This window comes from Rhinopithecus bieti, unplaced genomic scaffold (genome assembly GCF_001698545.2).
Source record: "Rhinopithecus bieti isolate Rb0 unplaced genomic scaffold, ASM169854v2 scaffold_12642, whole genome shotgun sequence".
In the NCBI taxonomy this organism is placed as follows: domain Eukaryota; kingdom Metazoa; phylum Chordata; class Mammalia; order Primates; family Cercopithecidae; genus Rhinopithecus; species Rhinopithecus bieti.
The window spans coordinates 798,108-816,350 of NW_016807465.1; the positions used below are offsets into that span (position 1 = coordinate 798,108).

General features: G+C 35.8%; 1 protein-coding gene across 1 annotated transcript in view; it reads left to right on the forward strand.

The window, feature by feature from the left end:
* U2SURP (U2 snRNP associated SURP domain containing) overlaps positions 1-18,243 on the forward strand; it is a 62,668-nt gene that overhangs the window by 15,564 nt on the left and 28,861 nt on the right. Inside the window, 14 exon segments of the mRNA XM_017882279.1 lie at positions 57-190; positions 3,204-3,271; positions 3,803-3,897; positions 4,537-4,572; positions 4,660-4,742; positions 5,686-5,851; positions 6,042-6,253; positions 7,176-7,219; positions 10,323-10,427; positions 11,514-11,580; positions 11,659-11,711; positions 11,713-11,820; positions 16,614-16,776; positions 17,096-17,175. Coding sequence (XP_017737768.1) covers positions 57-190; positions 3,204-3,271; positions 3,803-3,897; positions 4,537-4,572; positions 4,660-4,742; positions 5,686-5,851; positions 6,042-6,253; positions 7,176-7,219; positions 10,323-10,427; positions 11,514-11,580; positions 11,659-11,711; positions 11,713-11,820; positions 16,614-16,776; positions 17,096-17,175 — 1,414 coding nt within the window.

Below are 18,243 nucleotides of genomic sequence, written 5' to 3' on the forward strand. Positions count from 1 at the left end.
TTTAATAAAGAAAATAATGCAAAATTAGTTTTGAAACTTAGTATTTTAAATTTCAGAAGAACATGAAACAGATGAAAAAAGAGGTAAAATCTATAAGCCATCTTCAAGATTTGCAGATCAAAAAAATCCTCCAAATCAGTCTTCCAATGAAAGACCACCATCTCTTCTTGTGATAGAAACCAAAAAACCTGTAAGTCATACTTAAGTAATTGACTATTTATGTTGAGAGATGACATTGCCAGTGATACTTCCACTGTAAGCAAGACTTTGGCTTTTTTTCATTTTTGGCGGGGGCAGGAGTGGTAGATGTTAAGTTTTGATGCTTTCTAACCCAGTAATTTACTTAGATGAGAGATGATGAATTAGGACACATAGATGATATTCTTTTTATGCTCTTTGAGCAGTGAACATTTGCTATTTATGCTCATCATATATTGCAAGTCAAAATTTACTATAATGCAAGTCAAAATTGACTATATTTGACTTGCAGTGGGGTTGTCTTTTTAAACATTTATGAACTGAGGTATTTAAATTATTAGTATGTGTAGTGTCTGTTTCCTAGAACATTTTTAGAACATTTTGGGAATTACTGTCAGAACTAGTGACACTTAAAATATTCTCAGTGTTAGAAAAAAATTCTTTTTCTTTGAGAGTTTGGTTTTTATGGGAGATGGCAGACAGATGTGGGTCATGTCATTTGGAGCCACATGTGGTGAACAAATGTGATTGCATTGAATAGTAAGCCTGGTTTTTTTTGTTTGGCTTAAAACATGTCTCTAAAAGCAATGAAAAATCCAGCTTTATTAAGATACAATTCACATACAATACAATAAGGTTTACCTTTTTTTTTTTTTTGGGGGGAGACGGTCTCACTGTTGCCCAGGCTAGAGTGCAATAGTGTGATTACAGCTCCTGCAGCCTCAACCTCCTAGGCTCGGGTGGTCCTCCCACCTCAGCCTCCTGAGTAGCTGGGACTACAGGCAATGTAGTCCCATGCCCAGCTAATTTTTTTGGTATTTTTTGTGAAAACGGATTTTCACCATTTTGCCCAGGCTGGTCTCGAACTTCCAGACTCAAGCGATTTGTCCACCTTGGCCTCCCAAAGTGCTGAGATTACAGATGCCTGGCTAAAATTTATCCTTTTAAAGTATACAGTTGACTAGGTGCAGTGGCTCATGCCTGTAATCCTAGCACTTTGGGAAGCTGAGGCTGGAGGATTGCTTGAGCCCAGGAGTTTGAGACCAGCCTGGGCAACAGAGCAAGACTCCATCTTTACAAAAAAAAAAAAAAAAAAAAAATTTAAATAAAGTGTACAATTGAGTGGTTTTAAGTATATTCAAAGTTGTGCAACAGTCACCACTCTGATTTCAGAACATTTTTATCAACCTGAAAAAAAATCCCTACCCATTATCAGTCACTCCCATTTTTTTTTTTTTTTTCCTATTAACTTCAGTCCCTGACAACCTACTAATCTACTTTCTGTCTCTTGATTTGTTTATTCTGGACATTTTGTATGGATGGTATCATACAATATTTGGTCTTTTGTATCTGGCTTCATTACTTAGCATAATGTTTCAAGGTTCATCTTTGTTGTGGCATGTATCAGTACTTCATTCCTTTTTGTGGTTGAATAATACTCCATTTTATAGACATACCATATATTGTTTATCTGTGCATTACTTAGTAGATGGACATTTGGTTTGTTTCCGCTTTTCTGCTGCTGTAGAAATAATGCTGCTGTAAACATTCATGTGTGGGCTTTTTTTGTGTGAACTTATGTTTTCAGTTCTCTTGGATACATGTATATACACAAACTGAGAAGTGGAATTGCTGGGTCACATGGTAACTATGTTTAGCCTTTTGAGAAACTGCCAGTTTTTCGAAAGTGGTTGTACCACTTTACAGTCCCACCAGTAATGTTTGAGGGTTCCAGTTTTCTCACGTCGTACACTAACACTTTGAGACCAGCCTGACCAACATGGAGAAACACTGTCTCTACTAAAAATACAAAGTTAGCCGGGCTTGGTGGTGCATGCCTGTAATCCCAGCTACTCCGGAGGCTGAGGCAGGAGAACCGCTTGAACTCGGGAGGCGGAGGTTGCGGTGAGCCAAGATCACGGCATTGCACTCCAGCCTGGGCAACAAGAGCGAAACTCCATCTCAAAAACAAACAAACAAACAAACAAACACACAAAACTGTTTTGTTTGAAAAGTTTATTTTAGTCATTTAATGTGTGTGAAGTTGTACTTCATTGTGGTCTTGATTTGCACTTACTTGATGATATTGAGCATCTTTTCATGTGTTTATTGTCCATTTATAGGTTTCTTTTGGAGAAATGTCTATTCAGATACTTGGCCCACTTTTTAATTGGGTTATTTGTATTTTTGTTGTTGAATTCTAAGAGTATTTTACATTTTCTTGAGTCAAGGTTCTTATCAGCTATATGATTTGGGAATGTTTTCTGTTCTCTGGGTTGTCTTTGCACTTTCTTGATGGAAGCATGGAGGTTTTAAACTTTAATGGAGTCCATTTTATCAGTTTTTTTCTTTTATTACTTAGGCTTTTGGTGTCATATCTAAGAAACCATCACCTAATTCAAGATTATGAAGATTCCTGTGTTTTTCTCCCAAAAGTTTTATAGTTTTAGCTCTTACATTTAGGTCCATGAACCATTTTGAGTTTATTTTGTACATTTAGTATGTGGTGTAAAGTAGAAGTCCAACTTCATTTTTCTGCATGTGGATATTCAGTTGTCCAAGCACCATTTGTTGAAAATACTATTTTTCCGTATTAAATTATGTTGGCGCTTCTAAAAGAAGGATTCCAAAAGTAGATTAAGAAGCAGTTTTAAAAGAGGATTCCAAAGATGTTACTTATTGTTCCAGTAATTCATGTCCTCCAAAGGTGATTGTTTTGAAGAGTGCGTATTTTTGGCAGTTAGTTTCCATGGCAGTTCAGTTACTTCATGTTCATTAATTTCCCTGACTACTGGTTGTCATTTTAATTGTCTAATTGTATTAATAATTTGTTATTTTGGAGGAAGGGGAAGGGAAGTTCAATGATAAGAAAAGCATTCTTTCTTTTTAATTTAAATAATTAGAACATACAATTTGTACTGAAATGATGTAAAAGGCTCTTATTATTGAATCATTAGTTTTGCTTAACCTTTTGTTTGAAGTATAACTTGTCATATCCTTTATAGCCACTTAAAAAAGGAGAGAAAGAAAAGAAAAAAAGCAATTTGGAACTCTTCAAAGAAGAATTAAAGCAGTAAGTTTTATAGTGTGGAGAATAACTATCATAGGTATATTGAGCTGATACATAAACAGATGCAAGTATAAAGAATATACTATGAGATTGTTTTAGATATTATAATATTTGGTGGGATATCTTTGAAAATAAATTAGCATTTAGTCCAGCACCTGGGTTGTTTGCATTATGAATATTCAGTTCAATTGATTTATTTAATGTCCAGAGTCCTGTTTGCAGTGGAAACAGTATACTCACTGGGGTGGGAGTGAGGGGCAGCCAGACTTAGCAAGAAACAAATTCAGTGGTTTTAATGTTGAATTTCCTCCTTACCTTTAAAGTAGGCTTTGTGTTCCATTGCTAGTATGATATATTAGAAATTTGCTCGTGGTTGTATTATAGCTGAGGGACTCTCTAATCTTGGTTCTCAGTACCAGTATTTAATTACAGATATTTCTAGTTATTTGATGATAGTGATTTGATAAGCGCTATTCTTAAATGTGAATGAACAAATTTTGGCTCATTATAAGTGATTGTAAATATTTTCGACAGAATTCAAGAGGAACGTGATGAGAGACATAAAACAAAAGGCAGATTAAGTCGATTTGAACCTCCTCAGTCAGATTCTGATGGTCAGCGTCGTTCTAGTAAGTGGCATTTACTTTAATGTGTATGTTTGTGATCAATTACAGTAGTTCCCACCTTATCCATGGGGGGTTACATTCCAAGGCTCACCAGTGGATGTCTGAAACGATTGATATATACTATCCTTTTCTTTACACATTCATAGCTGTGGTAAACATTAATTTGTAAATTAGGCACACTAAGAGATTAACAACAATAAGTATTAACAATATTCTGAAAGAAAAGTTATGTACAATCCCAACACTTTGGGAGGCCGAGGCAAATGGATTACCTAAGGTCAGGAGTTTGAGACCAGCCTGGCCAACATGGTGAAACTCCGTCTCTACTAAAAATACAAATATAGCCGGGCGTGGTGGTGCATGCCTGTAATCCCAGCTACTCAGGAGGCTGAGGCAGGAGAATTGCTTGAACCTGGGAGGCAGAGGTTGCAGTGAGCTGAGATCATGCCATTGCACTCCAACCTCGGTGACAGAGCAACAGTCTGTCTCAAAAAAAAAAAGAAAAAAAAAGTTATGTGAATGTGGTCTTTCTTTTTTGTCTCGGAAATTGTTACTGTAACAAACTGGGGGAAACAAAGGGAGAGTAAGAGGGGACTACTGTATTATAAAAACTAATAATTGTTTTCTTTTCTCCCCTTTAAGTGGACGCACCTTCAAGAAGAAATAGATCATCTGGTGGTAATACAGTTTTTTGCTCTTTTAATTGATAAATTTTCCAAACTTTATATTTTGCAGGTTATAATTCTTTTTTTCTTTCTGCCCTAGTTCTTGATGATTACGCACCTGGCTCACATGATGTAGGAGATCCAAGCACTACTAATTTATACCTTGGAAACATTAATCCACAGGTAATATTAAGTAAGATGAATGTTGAGTGATATGCTTTATGTTTTTGGAAGAAAGCTACTTTGTCAAAAAAAATCAAGATTCTGAAGCTGACAAATCTGATGGAATTTGATAGTCTTTAGAATTGAGACTTACCGGTATGGCCCAAATTGTTTTGCCACATATTCTTGTTTCCTCTTTCAGTAACTAGATTGAACTCTGAATTTGAAATGTTTTACTATGTGCTAATTTTATTATTAAATCAGGGTATGACCATTGATGATAATATTATTTTGAGACTGTCCACTTCTGATGCATACGTGTTTCCTTGCGGAGTCCCTTTTTCTTCTCACAGTAGCAAACTACTGTTTGTGGTTTGTCTTTTACATTTTAATTCTTTTCCTGCATTGGTGCTGTTAATTATGTTATGGCGAATGTAGTAGCAGTAGTATATAATATACTGTTATTAAAAATTATATTTTGCATATTTACTGTTAACTGTTTTCTCTGCATTTGATTACATGGGTAGTTGATGTTAGAAGGAGAACAGATGATTAGATCCTTTTTTTCTTCATTGTCAATAAATATTTCCTCCTTAATTTAAATGTACTAACCAAGCCTGCTTGAAAAATTACTAAATGCCTAAACAAACCGTCACTATAAAACGTCTTACTTAGATCCAGGACCTTAAAGCAAAGGAAGATAGGGAGTAAAAGTGATTTTGATATCTCTGTCCGCTGAACTTGCCCACCCTGGCATCTTAAATAAATCAGAATATTTATAGTATGAAATGATGTATGAATGCCCCACGTGGGATTTTACTTGTGTAGCGTTCCTGGTACTTGAATGGAAAATTGAAGCATGTTGCTATGTTGCTTTTCATTTTGTAAAAAACTACTTTGTTTTCTGAAAATAATTTTTTCTTTTCCCTTTTTTGCATAATAAAATCTCCTACCCTTTTAATAGATGAATGAAGAAATGCTGTGCCAAGAATTTGGAAGATTTGGACCATTAGCCAGTGTGAAAATCATGTGGCCTAGAACTGATGAAGAAAGAGCCAGAGAGAGAAATTGTGGCTTTGTGGCCTTTATGAATAGAAGAGATGCTGAAAGAGCTTTAAAAAATTTGAATGGTAAGAATGTTTTTATTACCCATTTATACAATTCAGATATTTCTTTGGTTTGGAAAAGTATTTATAAAAACTAGGAAGGATTGGACCTGAAATGGAGAGGTTAAAATGCAAATTATTTCAACTCACCAGAAAGATTTTATTTGGAAACTTTTGAGAGTTAACAAAGTGACCTTTCATTTCTTTCTTGTAGGAAAAATGATTATGTCTTTTGAAATGAAGTTAGGTTGGGGTAAAGCTGTACCTATTCCTCCACATCCAATATACATTCCGCCTTCTATGATGGAACATACGCTTCCCCCACCTCCATCCGGACTGCCTTTTAATGCGCAGCCTAGAGAGCGGTTAAAAAACCCTAATGCTCCTATGTTACCGCCACCTAAAAACAAAGAGGATTTTGAGAAGGTAATTTTAAAAATGGACATAAGGCCGCATCTAATTTGTAAATACTAAAACTGTGGTAGTATTTCTTTTCAACAATTTTAAAGAAAATGTGTGTGTAATTCTGTTTGGCAACTTTTAAAGAAATAAGTAGATGTGTTCCCTGCCTTAGCCCGTGGAAACCCTATATTTGAAATACTAGGTCATGTTTTTATTTGTGGCTACCATTCCTTTTTTGACCACTCGTTAAGATTTTTTTCCTTTGTCCGGTGTTCTATCCAGATTTGCTTAAGTGTAGTATCTAAATTTACTTTGTTCTGAGAAAGTGATATTTTGTATTTGGTTAAGTGACATTTCAATTAGAAATTTCAATTAGAAAGACCTCCTAAGTAGTTATTGTTTGGATGGCAGCTAGGTCTGAGGTGTTAGAATATTTGAGAAGATTTATGTGGTTTTTAAAAAATAGTTAATCTAGTAAAAGCCAAGGGTGAGTATTTTCTTTTTAGTAAACAAAACCAACTTAATTTCAGTTATAAGAATTTGTTGGTTCTATTATGAATTAATTACACTTAAAACGACAGGGCTGGTTTTAAAGGCTTGGGAACAAAGTAGCAAACTGTATGGTCAGAGGCAAACAGTTAATTATTTCACAAATTAAAATCTTTATCTGATAATTCTCAGTGTAGTACCTATTTCAGTGCATTGATGTGCATTCTGGCAGGAATGTTCTGATTCTTTGCATTTAGTGAACATTTATTGTTCACTGAACACATCCATTTGCATTTATGTAATTGCTTAGTGTATAATGACTTCAAATGCAGTGATTGCCTGCAAAACTTGTGATTAGATATGTAGTATTTTCAATGCATATGTATATTTTTGCTTGTTACTTGTTAACAATACTCACATATTCTATGTTTATTATCTGATGTGACTTCATATACAGACTCTGTCGCAAGCCATAGTCAAAGTGGTTATCCCAACAGAAAGGTACATGTTTTTCTTTATTATTACTGATCTAAATATAGACAATATCCCCTTCTGAATTTAAAAAGAAATGGTGTTGAGGAAAAGGTAGTATCTTGACTGAGCAATGGTTCCTTCCCAGTACTTTTTGGGGGGATGTGTGAAATTCAACTAACTTTTGTATACTGTGCAATTTTATGTCAATATCTTTTTTGTTTTTATTGTTACCACTGTAGGGAATGTTTATAGTTTGACTAGTTAGAATGTATTAGCTGTGATTTGGAGTCAGACAATAGACTATTGTTATGGGAAAATAAATGTTTTAAATGTATCTTAAATTTCAGATAACATTACAGTTTGACTCAATCTGTTGTTATTTTTTTCTTGTTTTCTGAATTATCTGCATATAATATATAACGTTGGTTTGAGTTCTCCTTACTGATGGCATAGCTTTGTTTTGTTTTGTTTTGTTTTTTTAATTGATTTTAAGAAGAAATTCCTATTACTGTCATGAACACTGGACATACTCGAAACTTTCTTTTCATGATAACAAAGGTATTTGGAATTCTTTTATTTTCCTTTCTTCCTTTTTTTTCTCTTTCAACACACTGTTAAAGCAGAAGAGTTCATGCTGTAGGTATGCTCTTGCTCAGTCAAGCTAAGCCTTTTCCCAAACACAGGAACACAACACTGGTTGAATAATAAATGAACACAAAAGAATACCAAATTCTCTTTGACATTGGCCTTGGTGAGCAACACCAGCTGAACTGTCTGCGGCAGCGGGGGACCAGGAAAACATCATGGGATGGATTGGGAAAGTATACAGTTTTTGACCAGACATTGGTACGATCGACTCCAATAAATGTGGTTTTATTATAACTGAGAGACAATTTTTTTTTTTTTTGTTTTTGTTTTTTTTGGTTATTGTTGCCCAGAATAAGATAATTACCATTTTAAAATTAAATAATGCACTTTAAATATATCATCTTTTTGTACTACACTGTTTAATAGAAAAGTCACCATTTTTAAAATAAACACAATCCTTAAGGAAGAAGAATGTGATTACAGTTCTTTAGTAATCTTGAAATCAAGTTAATAATTAATTGTCAGATTTTGATTTTAAATAATCATGAAACATTTTAATACTTATAAACTTTTAATTTTATCAGTTACAAGCCTGTTTAAAACTAAGTGGGTTTTTCCCCACTGATAAAAGCATTCACAGGATAGTATTTTTGTAGCATTCAAAAAAGCACATATCTAGTGGTAGCTTTACATGTATGTGGCTCACCGTATTTCTAAACAATTTTGAGTGTGCATTTTGCCGAAAGTCTTCACTCACCATTAGGATGAATCCTTTGTTTTTAAACTTGCTAAACAATTTTCCTCTATCTTAAATGCTAAAGTCAAGTTGCTTTTGACTTAATTCACACAAGTTTCTGGGTGTATAACGTTTGTCCACCTAGTAATTAGTCTTATACATAAAATTTCCCTTAGCTTTAATTTGGCTCATATCAGTGGGGAGTTTTGGAATTGAATCATAACTTTACATTATCTCCCTTCCTTCAAAATAATGTCATTAATCATATGAATGTTGAGGAACTGCGTATTTGCAGAGCAATTACTTCTGTGAAAGAAAATAATTTTAAATTTAAAATTAAGCAATGTTTTAGTTTTTTGTTTTAACAATTTAGGGTTGAATTAGTAGTTTTAAATGCATAATTTCCCCTTTGTAAAGATTTAAACTGTGATACATTTTTTTTTTTACTTCCTTTAGGGTTAAATTTTTTTCACTATGTAGAGATTTCATTTTAAGTAGGTTTGTTTGAAAGCTATGAGAAAACAATTATAGCCACCATGAGATAGATTATTTTATTGTTTATGTACTCTGAAATAGGGCATTATGGAGCCAAAAAAGTCTGTCTTATTCTATAACTATATATTTATTTACATTCTAGCAGTTATATGAATGTAATTTGAGCTGGGAATGCTAAAGGTGTAATTTAGTGTGTGCCATGTACCAAGAGCCAATATCCTTTTGCTTTTCCCGATTGTTATTTGCCAACTGTGTATGCTGGGGGACTGGTGAAATGAGAAATCAAAAGCAGCTTATAAATAAGCTGAGTCATTTTGAGCCCGACGCCATAATCAATGTCCAAAATTGTGTTTGGAGTCTAATAAAATATCACATGATTTTAGGACCCAGCTTCAGATAAAGACTTCCTATGAGTTCAGTCAATAAAACGACTGTACTAAAAAATTACTCACATATGTTTATTTTGGTATTTGGAAAATAATTGTTACAGAAAATGGGAAGGGCATCTCACCATGTGCCCCATTTTGCAATATTTTGGAAAGAGTAGTATAAGGCTTTGGCAACATAATTTCTTCATTGATTTATAGTGTATAGGCATACCAATCTCTCTTGTTTTGGAGGGAAAAAAGACAATATACAGGCAGAATTATCCATTTCATGAATCGTGAACTAGTTTGAAGTGTGGTCCAAAGGGATGTTGCCTCATTAAAGGTCAGATTTAATAAAAACTCCATCTGGTATGTGTACCAGAAAAACACAGGAGTTGGATGGATTTTTTATTAAATCAGGCCTTAAACTTGTTAGGTAGTTTTGCATTTTTATAAATTATAGTCATGGTTATAACATTTCAGTAGCACCACAAAAGTGCTTGGTTTAGGAATTTTTTTTTTTTTTTTTAACTGAGATAGTGTGAATTTCTAGATGGCTGTGATAACATGCAGGCTCAAACTTACTGATTTTATATATCAATATTTGCAACTTTCCAATTAGTTGTGATTTATAATTTAATGTTTTACTTTTGGAAAATAAAATTAAGTGACATTTAGAAAAGTAAATATTACTATGAGGTTATATTGTGGTTTCCTACCCTCCCTCACCTTTCCATCCCCTCCCACTTCCCTACTCCCACTGCCCCACACCCTCTTAATGCACAAGGCATTAACGTATGCTCCAGGTTACTTTTTTGATATTAAATTTGGTGTTAGTCAGCAGAATAATCATTTTCTGCACAATTATAGTAACTTAGGTCAAGTGTAGTTTTATATAGTGGTAGGTCTGAATCCATTTTCTTTAACTGTGTTGTTGTTGTAGGAATTTGCTCGCCCTGATACATCGAATGATAGAGTTTGTTGTACGTGAAGGGCCAATGTTTGAAGCTATGATTATGAACAGAGAAATCAACAATCCTATGTTCAGGTGTGCATTTTTAAAAAATTGTGTTGAAATATATGTAACATAAAATTTCCCATTTTAGCCATTTTTAAGTAATACAGTTCATTGTCATTAAGTACATTCACATTGTTGTGCAGCCATCACCACCATCCATCTCCAGAACTTTTTTCATCTTCCAAAATGAAACTCTTTACCCGTGAAACAGTAACTCCTCAGTCTTCTGGCCCCTTAGCCCCGGCAGGTGCCATTCTATTTTCTGTCTCTTAGTAATTTGATTAGGTAAACTCATATGAGTATAATCATACAATATTTATCCTTTTGTGACTGGCTTATTTCATTTAGCATAATGTCCTCAGGATTCATCCGTATTATAGCATGTATCGGGATTTCCTTTTTTAAGGCCAAATAATATTCCATTGTTTGTATTTGCCATATTTTATCTTCAGGCATGCAGCTTAAAACTACTTTTAATTTATTAGAATTAAAAATATTTCCAAGAATAAAGTTCTAAAAGTATGGGATTAGTTCTGCAATGGGATGGGAAGGCAGTTTTAGTAATCAGAGTAGAATGTATTGAGACCAATTTTCCATTAGATTTTGATTTGGTTAATTGAATAGTATTGTTTTTAGCATTCTCTAGGAGGAAAATACATTTCATTATGCTTTTCAGTGAAGGAATCATAAGTGAGATACAGTTGAACAAATGAGTTTTAAAATAAATTGCTTATCCTCTGAACTGTTACAGAATTCTAAAACACTAGTTTAACCCTAAATAGTATACAATCACTGCTTTTGTAATTATATATTGGGAAAATCTCTCCATTGCCAGACACAGTATCTGCCATGTAAGTGTTCAATAAAAACGATCGTAAGACTCAGCATGATGCATGCCTTCTGATTATTAATGTCAGTCACTAAGGCAGTTTAGGACTGGAGTAAAGGAATGGGGATAGGTAGTGGATGGCAGTGGGTGAGGTTCTCTTTAGGGATCTTTATTTTTGTTTTATTTAGAACTAAATAGGCAAATAGTACTTCTCATTTATTTATATTTAATTGAAGATAGCTCTTTGTTGAAGAATATGGTATTTAATGTTTGTTTGTTTTGTTTAGGTTCTTATTTGAAAACCAGACACCAGCCCATGTTTACTATAGGTGGAAGCTTTATTCTATTCTGCAGGCAAGTAGAATCAATTACTTTGTTAATTTTGACTCTGAGTAATTAGACCTTTATAATAACTCTCTAAATGTTTGTTAGGGAGATTCTCCAACTAAATGGCGTACGGAAGATTTTCGTATGTTCAAAATGGATCTTTTGGAGGCCACCACCGTTAAATCCGTACTTGCATGGAATGTCAGAAGAGCAAGAAACAGAAGCTTTTGTAGAGGAACCTAGTAAAAAGGGAGCACTTAAGGAAGAGTAAGATATTTTTCCTTTCTATTATATATTCAGAAAAGTCACTGTAATGGTTGCTTTAATTAATGGTCTTGTTAAGATGTTAACCCTAAAATAAATTTTTTTTACTTGTGAATGTTTAAAATAGTAGCATCTTTCATCATGTGCTTTATAATTTTAAACATCTTAACAAGTATAGGTATATGTCCTATTGTCCTTGACTTTTCTCCTGGTAAAATTAGTGATGATCTCTTAAACATGGTTGACTTCTTTCTTTAGCATTGGAGTACTTCAGATTCTTACAGAAATTATTGGGGGATTCCTAGAATTCTTGATTCTCTGAATGCAGCATAAAGAGGAAGAACTATTGTGTGGCTAGTGGGATCATATCGTGGCTATGCAAAGCCCCTTCATGGTAACTTTCACACTTCATTTACATTGTGTGGTGAGCTGTGAGATGGCCACCATGGAAGTATGTGTTGTTATTAGTCTCACTTAGCAATTGTACAGTGCAAGTAGCTGGTTGAAGAAGCAGAAACATATTAAATGTTCAGAGGACATCCTGTATACCTCAAGGGAAAAAATTGGCTAAAAGCATTTTTAGAATATATAATTAAATACAGACATACGTAGTTTTATCGTGCTTTGACTTACTGTGCTCTGCAGATAGAGTGTTTTTTGTAAATTGAAAGTTTGTGGCAACCCTACGTCAAACCAGTCTGTTGTCATTTTTCAAACAGCATGTGCTTACTTTGTGTCTCTGTCACATTTTCATAATTCTCACAATAGCTCAAACTTTTTCATTATTATATCCATTATGGTGATCAGTGATCTTTGATTGTTTTGGGGCACTACGAACTGTGGTCTTATAAGAAGATGAACTTAATCAAAAAATGTGTGTTCTGACTGCTCCAGTGACTAGCTGTGTTCCCATCTTTCCCTCCCTTTAGGCCTCCCTATTTCTTGAGACATAACACTATTGAAATTAGGCCAGTTAATAATCCCACAATGGCCTCTTGCGTATTCAAGTGAAAGGAAGAGTCTTACTTCTCTCACATTAAATCAAAAGCTAGAATGATTAAGCTTAGTTAGGAAGGCATGTCAAAAGATGAGGTAGGCTGAAAGCTAGGCCTCTTGCACCAAACAGTGAGCCAAGTTATGAATACAAAGGAAGAGTTTTTAAAGGAAATTAAAAGTGATACTCCAGTGAACACATGAATGATAGGGAAGCAAAATAGCCTTATTACTGATAGAAAGTTTTGGTGGTCTGGATAGAAGATCACACCAGCCATAGCATTCCCTTATGCCAAAGCCTAATCCTGAGCAAGGCCCACTCTCTGCAATTCTGTGGAAACAGAGGTGAGGAAGCTCCAGAAGATAAATTTTGAAGCTAGCAGTGATTAGTTCATGAGGTTTAAGGAAAAAAGAAGCCATCTTCATAATATAAAAGTTCAAGGTGAAGCAGCAAGTGCTGATGTAGATGCTGTAGCAAATTATCCAGAAGATCTAAGGTCATTGATGAAGGTGGCTACACTAAATCACATTTTCAGTGTAGACAAAACAGCCTTTTATTGTAAGAAAATGTAATTTAGCACTTTTATAGCTAGAGAGGGGAAGTCACTGCCTGGGTTAAAAGCTTCAAAGGACAGGCTGACTCTCTTATTAGGGGCTAATGCAGCTGGTGACTCTAAGTTGAAGCCAGTGCTCATTTACCATTCCAAAAATCCTAGGACCATTAAGAATTATGCTAAATCAGCTCTACCTGTGCTCTATAAATGGAACGACAAAGCCTGGATGACAGCATATCTGTTTACAGCATGGTTTACTGAATATTTTAAGCCCACTATTGAGACCTGCTCAATAAAAGGATTTTTTTCAAAATAATACTGCTCATTGACAATGTACCTGATCACTGAAGATCTCTGATGGAGATGTACAAAGAGATTAAGTTGTTTTCATGCTTGTTAACACATTATCCATTCTGTATCCCATTGTTCAAGGAGTAATTTTGACCTTTTAGTCTTATTATTTAAGAAATGTGTTTCATAAGGCTGTGGCTGCCATAAATAGTGATTCCTCCAATGAGTCTGGGAAAAGGTCAGTTAGAAAGTTTGCGGAAAGCATTTACCATTCCAAGTGCCATTGAGAACATTTGTGGGCCAGGTGTGGTGGCTCACATCTGTAATCCCAGCACTATGGAAGGCCGAGGCAAGAGGATAGCTTGAGGCCAGGAGTTCAAGACCAGTCTGAGCAATATATTGAGACCCATCTCTATTAAAAAGAAATGAAAAAAAATTAGTTTCAGTTTTTTTGTGTATAAAATGAAATCAACATCAACAGGAGCTTGGAAGAAGTTAGTCCCTCATGGATGCCTTTGAGGGATTTAGGACTTTAGTAGAGGAAATAACTCCAGATATGGTAGAAATAGCAAGGGAACTAGAATTAGAAGTAGAGCTCAAAGATGGGACTCAATTGCTGTGATCTCATGATAAAACTTTAATAAATGAGGAGTTGCTTCTTAGGGATGAGCAAATTAAGTGGTTTCTTGAGATGGAATCTACTTCTGATGAAGAAGCTGTGAACATTGTTGAAATGAAAGGATTTAGAATAGGCATACACTTAGTTGATAAAGCAGTGCAGGGTTTGAGAGGATTGACTACAGTTTGGAAAGACATTCTCCTCTGGCTAAAATGTTAACAAACAACATCGCGTGCTGCAGAGAAATCCCCTGTGATGAGTCAGTTGATGCGGCAAACTTCATTGTTGTTTAAGAAATTGCTGCATCCACCCCAACCTTCACCTACCACCACCCTGATGAGTTAGCAGCCATCAGCATTAAGGCAAAACCTTCCACCAGCAAAAATACTATGACTCACTGAGAATTCAGATGATTGTTAGCATTTTTAACAAGAAAGTATTTTTAAAGTAATGTATACATTGTTTTTTTTAGACATACTGCTATTGTGTACTTAATAGATTATAGTATGGTATAAACATAACTTTTACATGTTCTTGGAAACCAAAAAACTTGTGTGATTCGCTGTATTGCGATATTTGCTGTGTTGCAGTGGTCTATGACCGAATCCATATGCCGTTATGTACTTCACTGCAGTCTATAAATCTTAATACTTGCTGCATTGATTCATTGTCTATGAGAGCATTTGCCAATGGAGTGCGATACTATTTGAGTGTATTTACTTCTGAAGATGTATGTGCATAATCACTGTAATCCTAAGATCTGCAAACTCAGCTCATAGGCTAAATATGGCTGCCTCCTGTTTTGGAAAATAAAGTTTTATTGAAATACAGTCAGTCCCCTTCCGTACATGTTGTCTGGCTGCTTTGGTGCTATACCAGCAGGAGGATAGAGATCATATGGCCTTCAAAGCCTAAAATATTTATAATCTTTTTTTTTTTTTTTAATCTAGACAGGATCTTGCTTTGTCACCCAGGCTGGAGTGCAGTGGCGCGATCTTGGCTCACTGCAACCTCCGCCTCCCAGTTCCAATCTGTTTTCCTGCCTCAGCCTCCCGAGTAGCTGGGATTACAGACGCCTACCACTGCGCTTGGCTAATTTTTTTTTTTTTTTTTTTGATAGGAGTCTCGCTCTGTTGCTGAGGCTGGAGTGCAGTGGCGCGATCTTGGCTCACTGCACGCTCTGCCTTCCGGGTTCCCGCCATTCTCCTGCCTCAGCCTCCCGAGTAGATGGGACTACAGGCGCCGCCACCACGCCTGGCTAATTTTTTGTATTTTTTAGTAGAGACGGGGTTTCACCGCATTAGCCAGGATGGTCTCGATCTCCTGACCTCGTGATCCGCCTGCCTCGGCCTCCCGAAGTGCTGGGATTACAGGCTTGAGCCACCGTGCCCGGCGGCTAATTTTTATATTTTTAGTAGGGATGGGTTTTCACCATGTTGGCCAGGATGGTCTCGATCTCTTGAGCTAATGATCCACCCACCTCGACCTCCCAGAGTGCTGGGATTACAGGCANTCTCGCTCTGTTGCTGAGGCTGGAGTGCAGTGGCGCGATCTTGGCTCACTGCACGCTCTGCCTTCCGGGTTCCCGCCATTCTCCTGCCTCAGCCTCCCGAGTAGATGGGACTACAGGCGCCGCCACCACGCCTGGCTAATTTTTTGTATTTTTTAGTAGAGACGGGGTTTCACCGCATTAGCCAGGATGGTCTCGATCTCCTGACCTCGTGATCCGCCTGCCTCGGCCTCCCGAAGTGCTGGGATTACAGGCTTGAGCCACCGTGCCCGGCGGCTAATTTTATATTTTAGTAGGGATGGGTTTTCACCATGTTGGCCAGGATGGTCTCGATCTCTTGAGCTAATGATCCACCCACCTCGACCTCCCAGAGTGCTGGGATTACAGGCATGAGCCACTGCACCCAGCCAGTCTTTTCCTTTACAGAAAAAATTAGCCTGTCCTAATCCCAGGCAGAAGTGCTAAAGTAATAGACTTCCTTCAAAGAAGGGGAGTAAAGAACATGAAAATTCTTTAGTATCATGGGATGGTAAGAGTGGGGTGCTCTTAAAGACTCTTGAAGAAATGCCCATGATTTTAAATTTACTTAATTTGTAAGCGGAAAACATTGGTATCTTTTATTAGTTCTACGGAGTATTCTTTCTTATATATGTTCTTCAAAAAATTATAACAATTTTGGGGGACACAACACAAGTCAGACTTAACATATTACAGTCTTCAGAATTATTTTATGTGAGTAGGTTTTAAAGAAATTAGTTTGTGAGCAAACACTACAATGGCATTTGAAATTGTATCTAAATATTTATAAGTTAAAACAATTTATGTTCAGACAGAGGGATAAACTGGAAGAAATCTTGCGGGGATTAACTCCAAGGAAAAATGATATTGGAGATGCAATGGTTTTCTGTCTTAATAATGCTGAAGCTGCTGAAGAAATAGTGGATTGCATTACTGAGTCGTTGTCCATCTTAAAGACACCCCTTCCTAAAAAGGTATGGGAATGAATTTTAAGAAAAGGGGAGATAGTTGATGTCTTTAGGGATTAGAAGTGGTTTCCTTTTTGCACAAAGAACTTGACTGATGAAATTTTTCCCATGCAGTCTTATGTTACTTCTGCTTGGATATTTAGGTTCATTAACATACAAGTTGCAAACAAATTGAAATGTAAATGAGTTAACAAATTTCATGCCTGCCAAAGTCATGGTTGTGGTGATAGTTTCATATAACTCTTCTAATTAGTAGCCATTATTAAATTATAGCTAAACATTAGCCTTATATTAACCTATTTTGTGTTATCTTTTGGTATTATAGATTGCCAGATTATATTTGGTTTCTGATGTTTTGTACAACTCTTCAGCCAAAGTTGCTAATGCTTCATATTATAGAAAATTGTAAGTATAATGATATAACTGATATTCCTGAAATAAAGTGTTTAAGGGTAAGGAGTTCAGAAAAGAGGATTGTTTTGTTAACATCCTCCAAGAATAAGAAATACAGTCAGCCCTCCATGTCTGTGGGTTTGTTATCCGTGAATTCAACCAACCACAAATTGAAAATATTTGAGAAGAAAAATTGTATCTGTACTGAACACGTACAGACGTTTTTCCTTGTCATTTTCTAAACAATACAGTAATGAAAACTCTGCACAGCATTTACATTGTATTAGGTATTGTAAGTAACCTAGAGATGATTTAACACATGGGAAGATGTGGATAGGTTACAGGTGAATATTATGTCATTTTCAATCAAGAACTTGAGCAACTGTGGATTTTGGTATCCATGGAGGGTCTTGGAACTAGTCCCCCCATAGATACTGAGGGAAGACTAATTTGAATTTCTTCATGGTTTGTAGAATTTTTTTTAAAAATTGGCTTAAACTTAAGCTAAATTACCAATATTTTGGAAAGATTTTATATCATATCACTTTCTTAGTTATTGACAGTAGAACAAATAGGTGGTGTTAAAGAGAACTTTATTTTTATTGCATATCTAGCTATTCATATAATAAATAGAAACAGTGTATATACTGGCAGACATAAGAAACCAAAGACATACTATTAACTATAGAATCTGCATTCTCTTCTGATCCTCAGCATATTGATTTGTTAATTGCTAATGTTTCCTAAGGCAAAAGGAAGTTATGTTGCTGTATTATAATTAATATATAACTTAGCCGGGCACAGTGGCTCACACCTGTAATCTCAGCACTTTGGGAGGCTGAGAAGGGCTGATTACCTAAGGTCAGAAGTTCGAGACCACCCTGACGAACGTGGTGAAACCCCCTCTCTAGTAAAAATACAAAGATTGGCCAGGTGTGGTGGTGTAGCCCTGTAATCCCAGCTACTCGGGAAGCTGAGGTAGGAGAATTGCTTGAACCTGGGAGGCGGAGGTTGCAGTGAGCTGAGATTGCGCCATTGCACTCTAGCCTGGGTGACAAGAGCCAAACTCCGTCTCAAAAA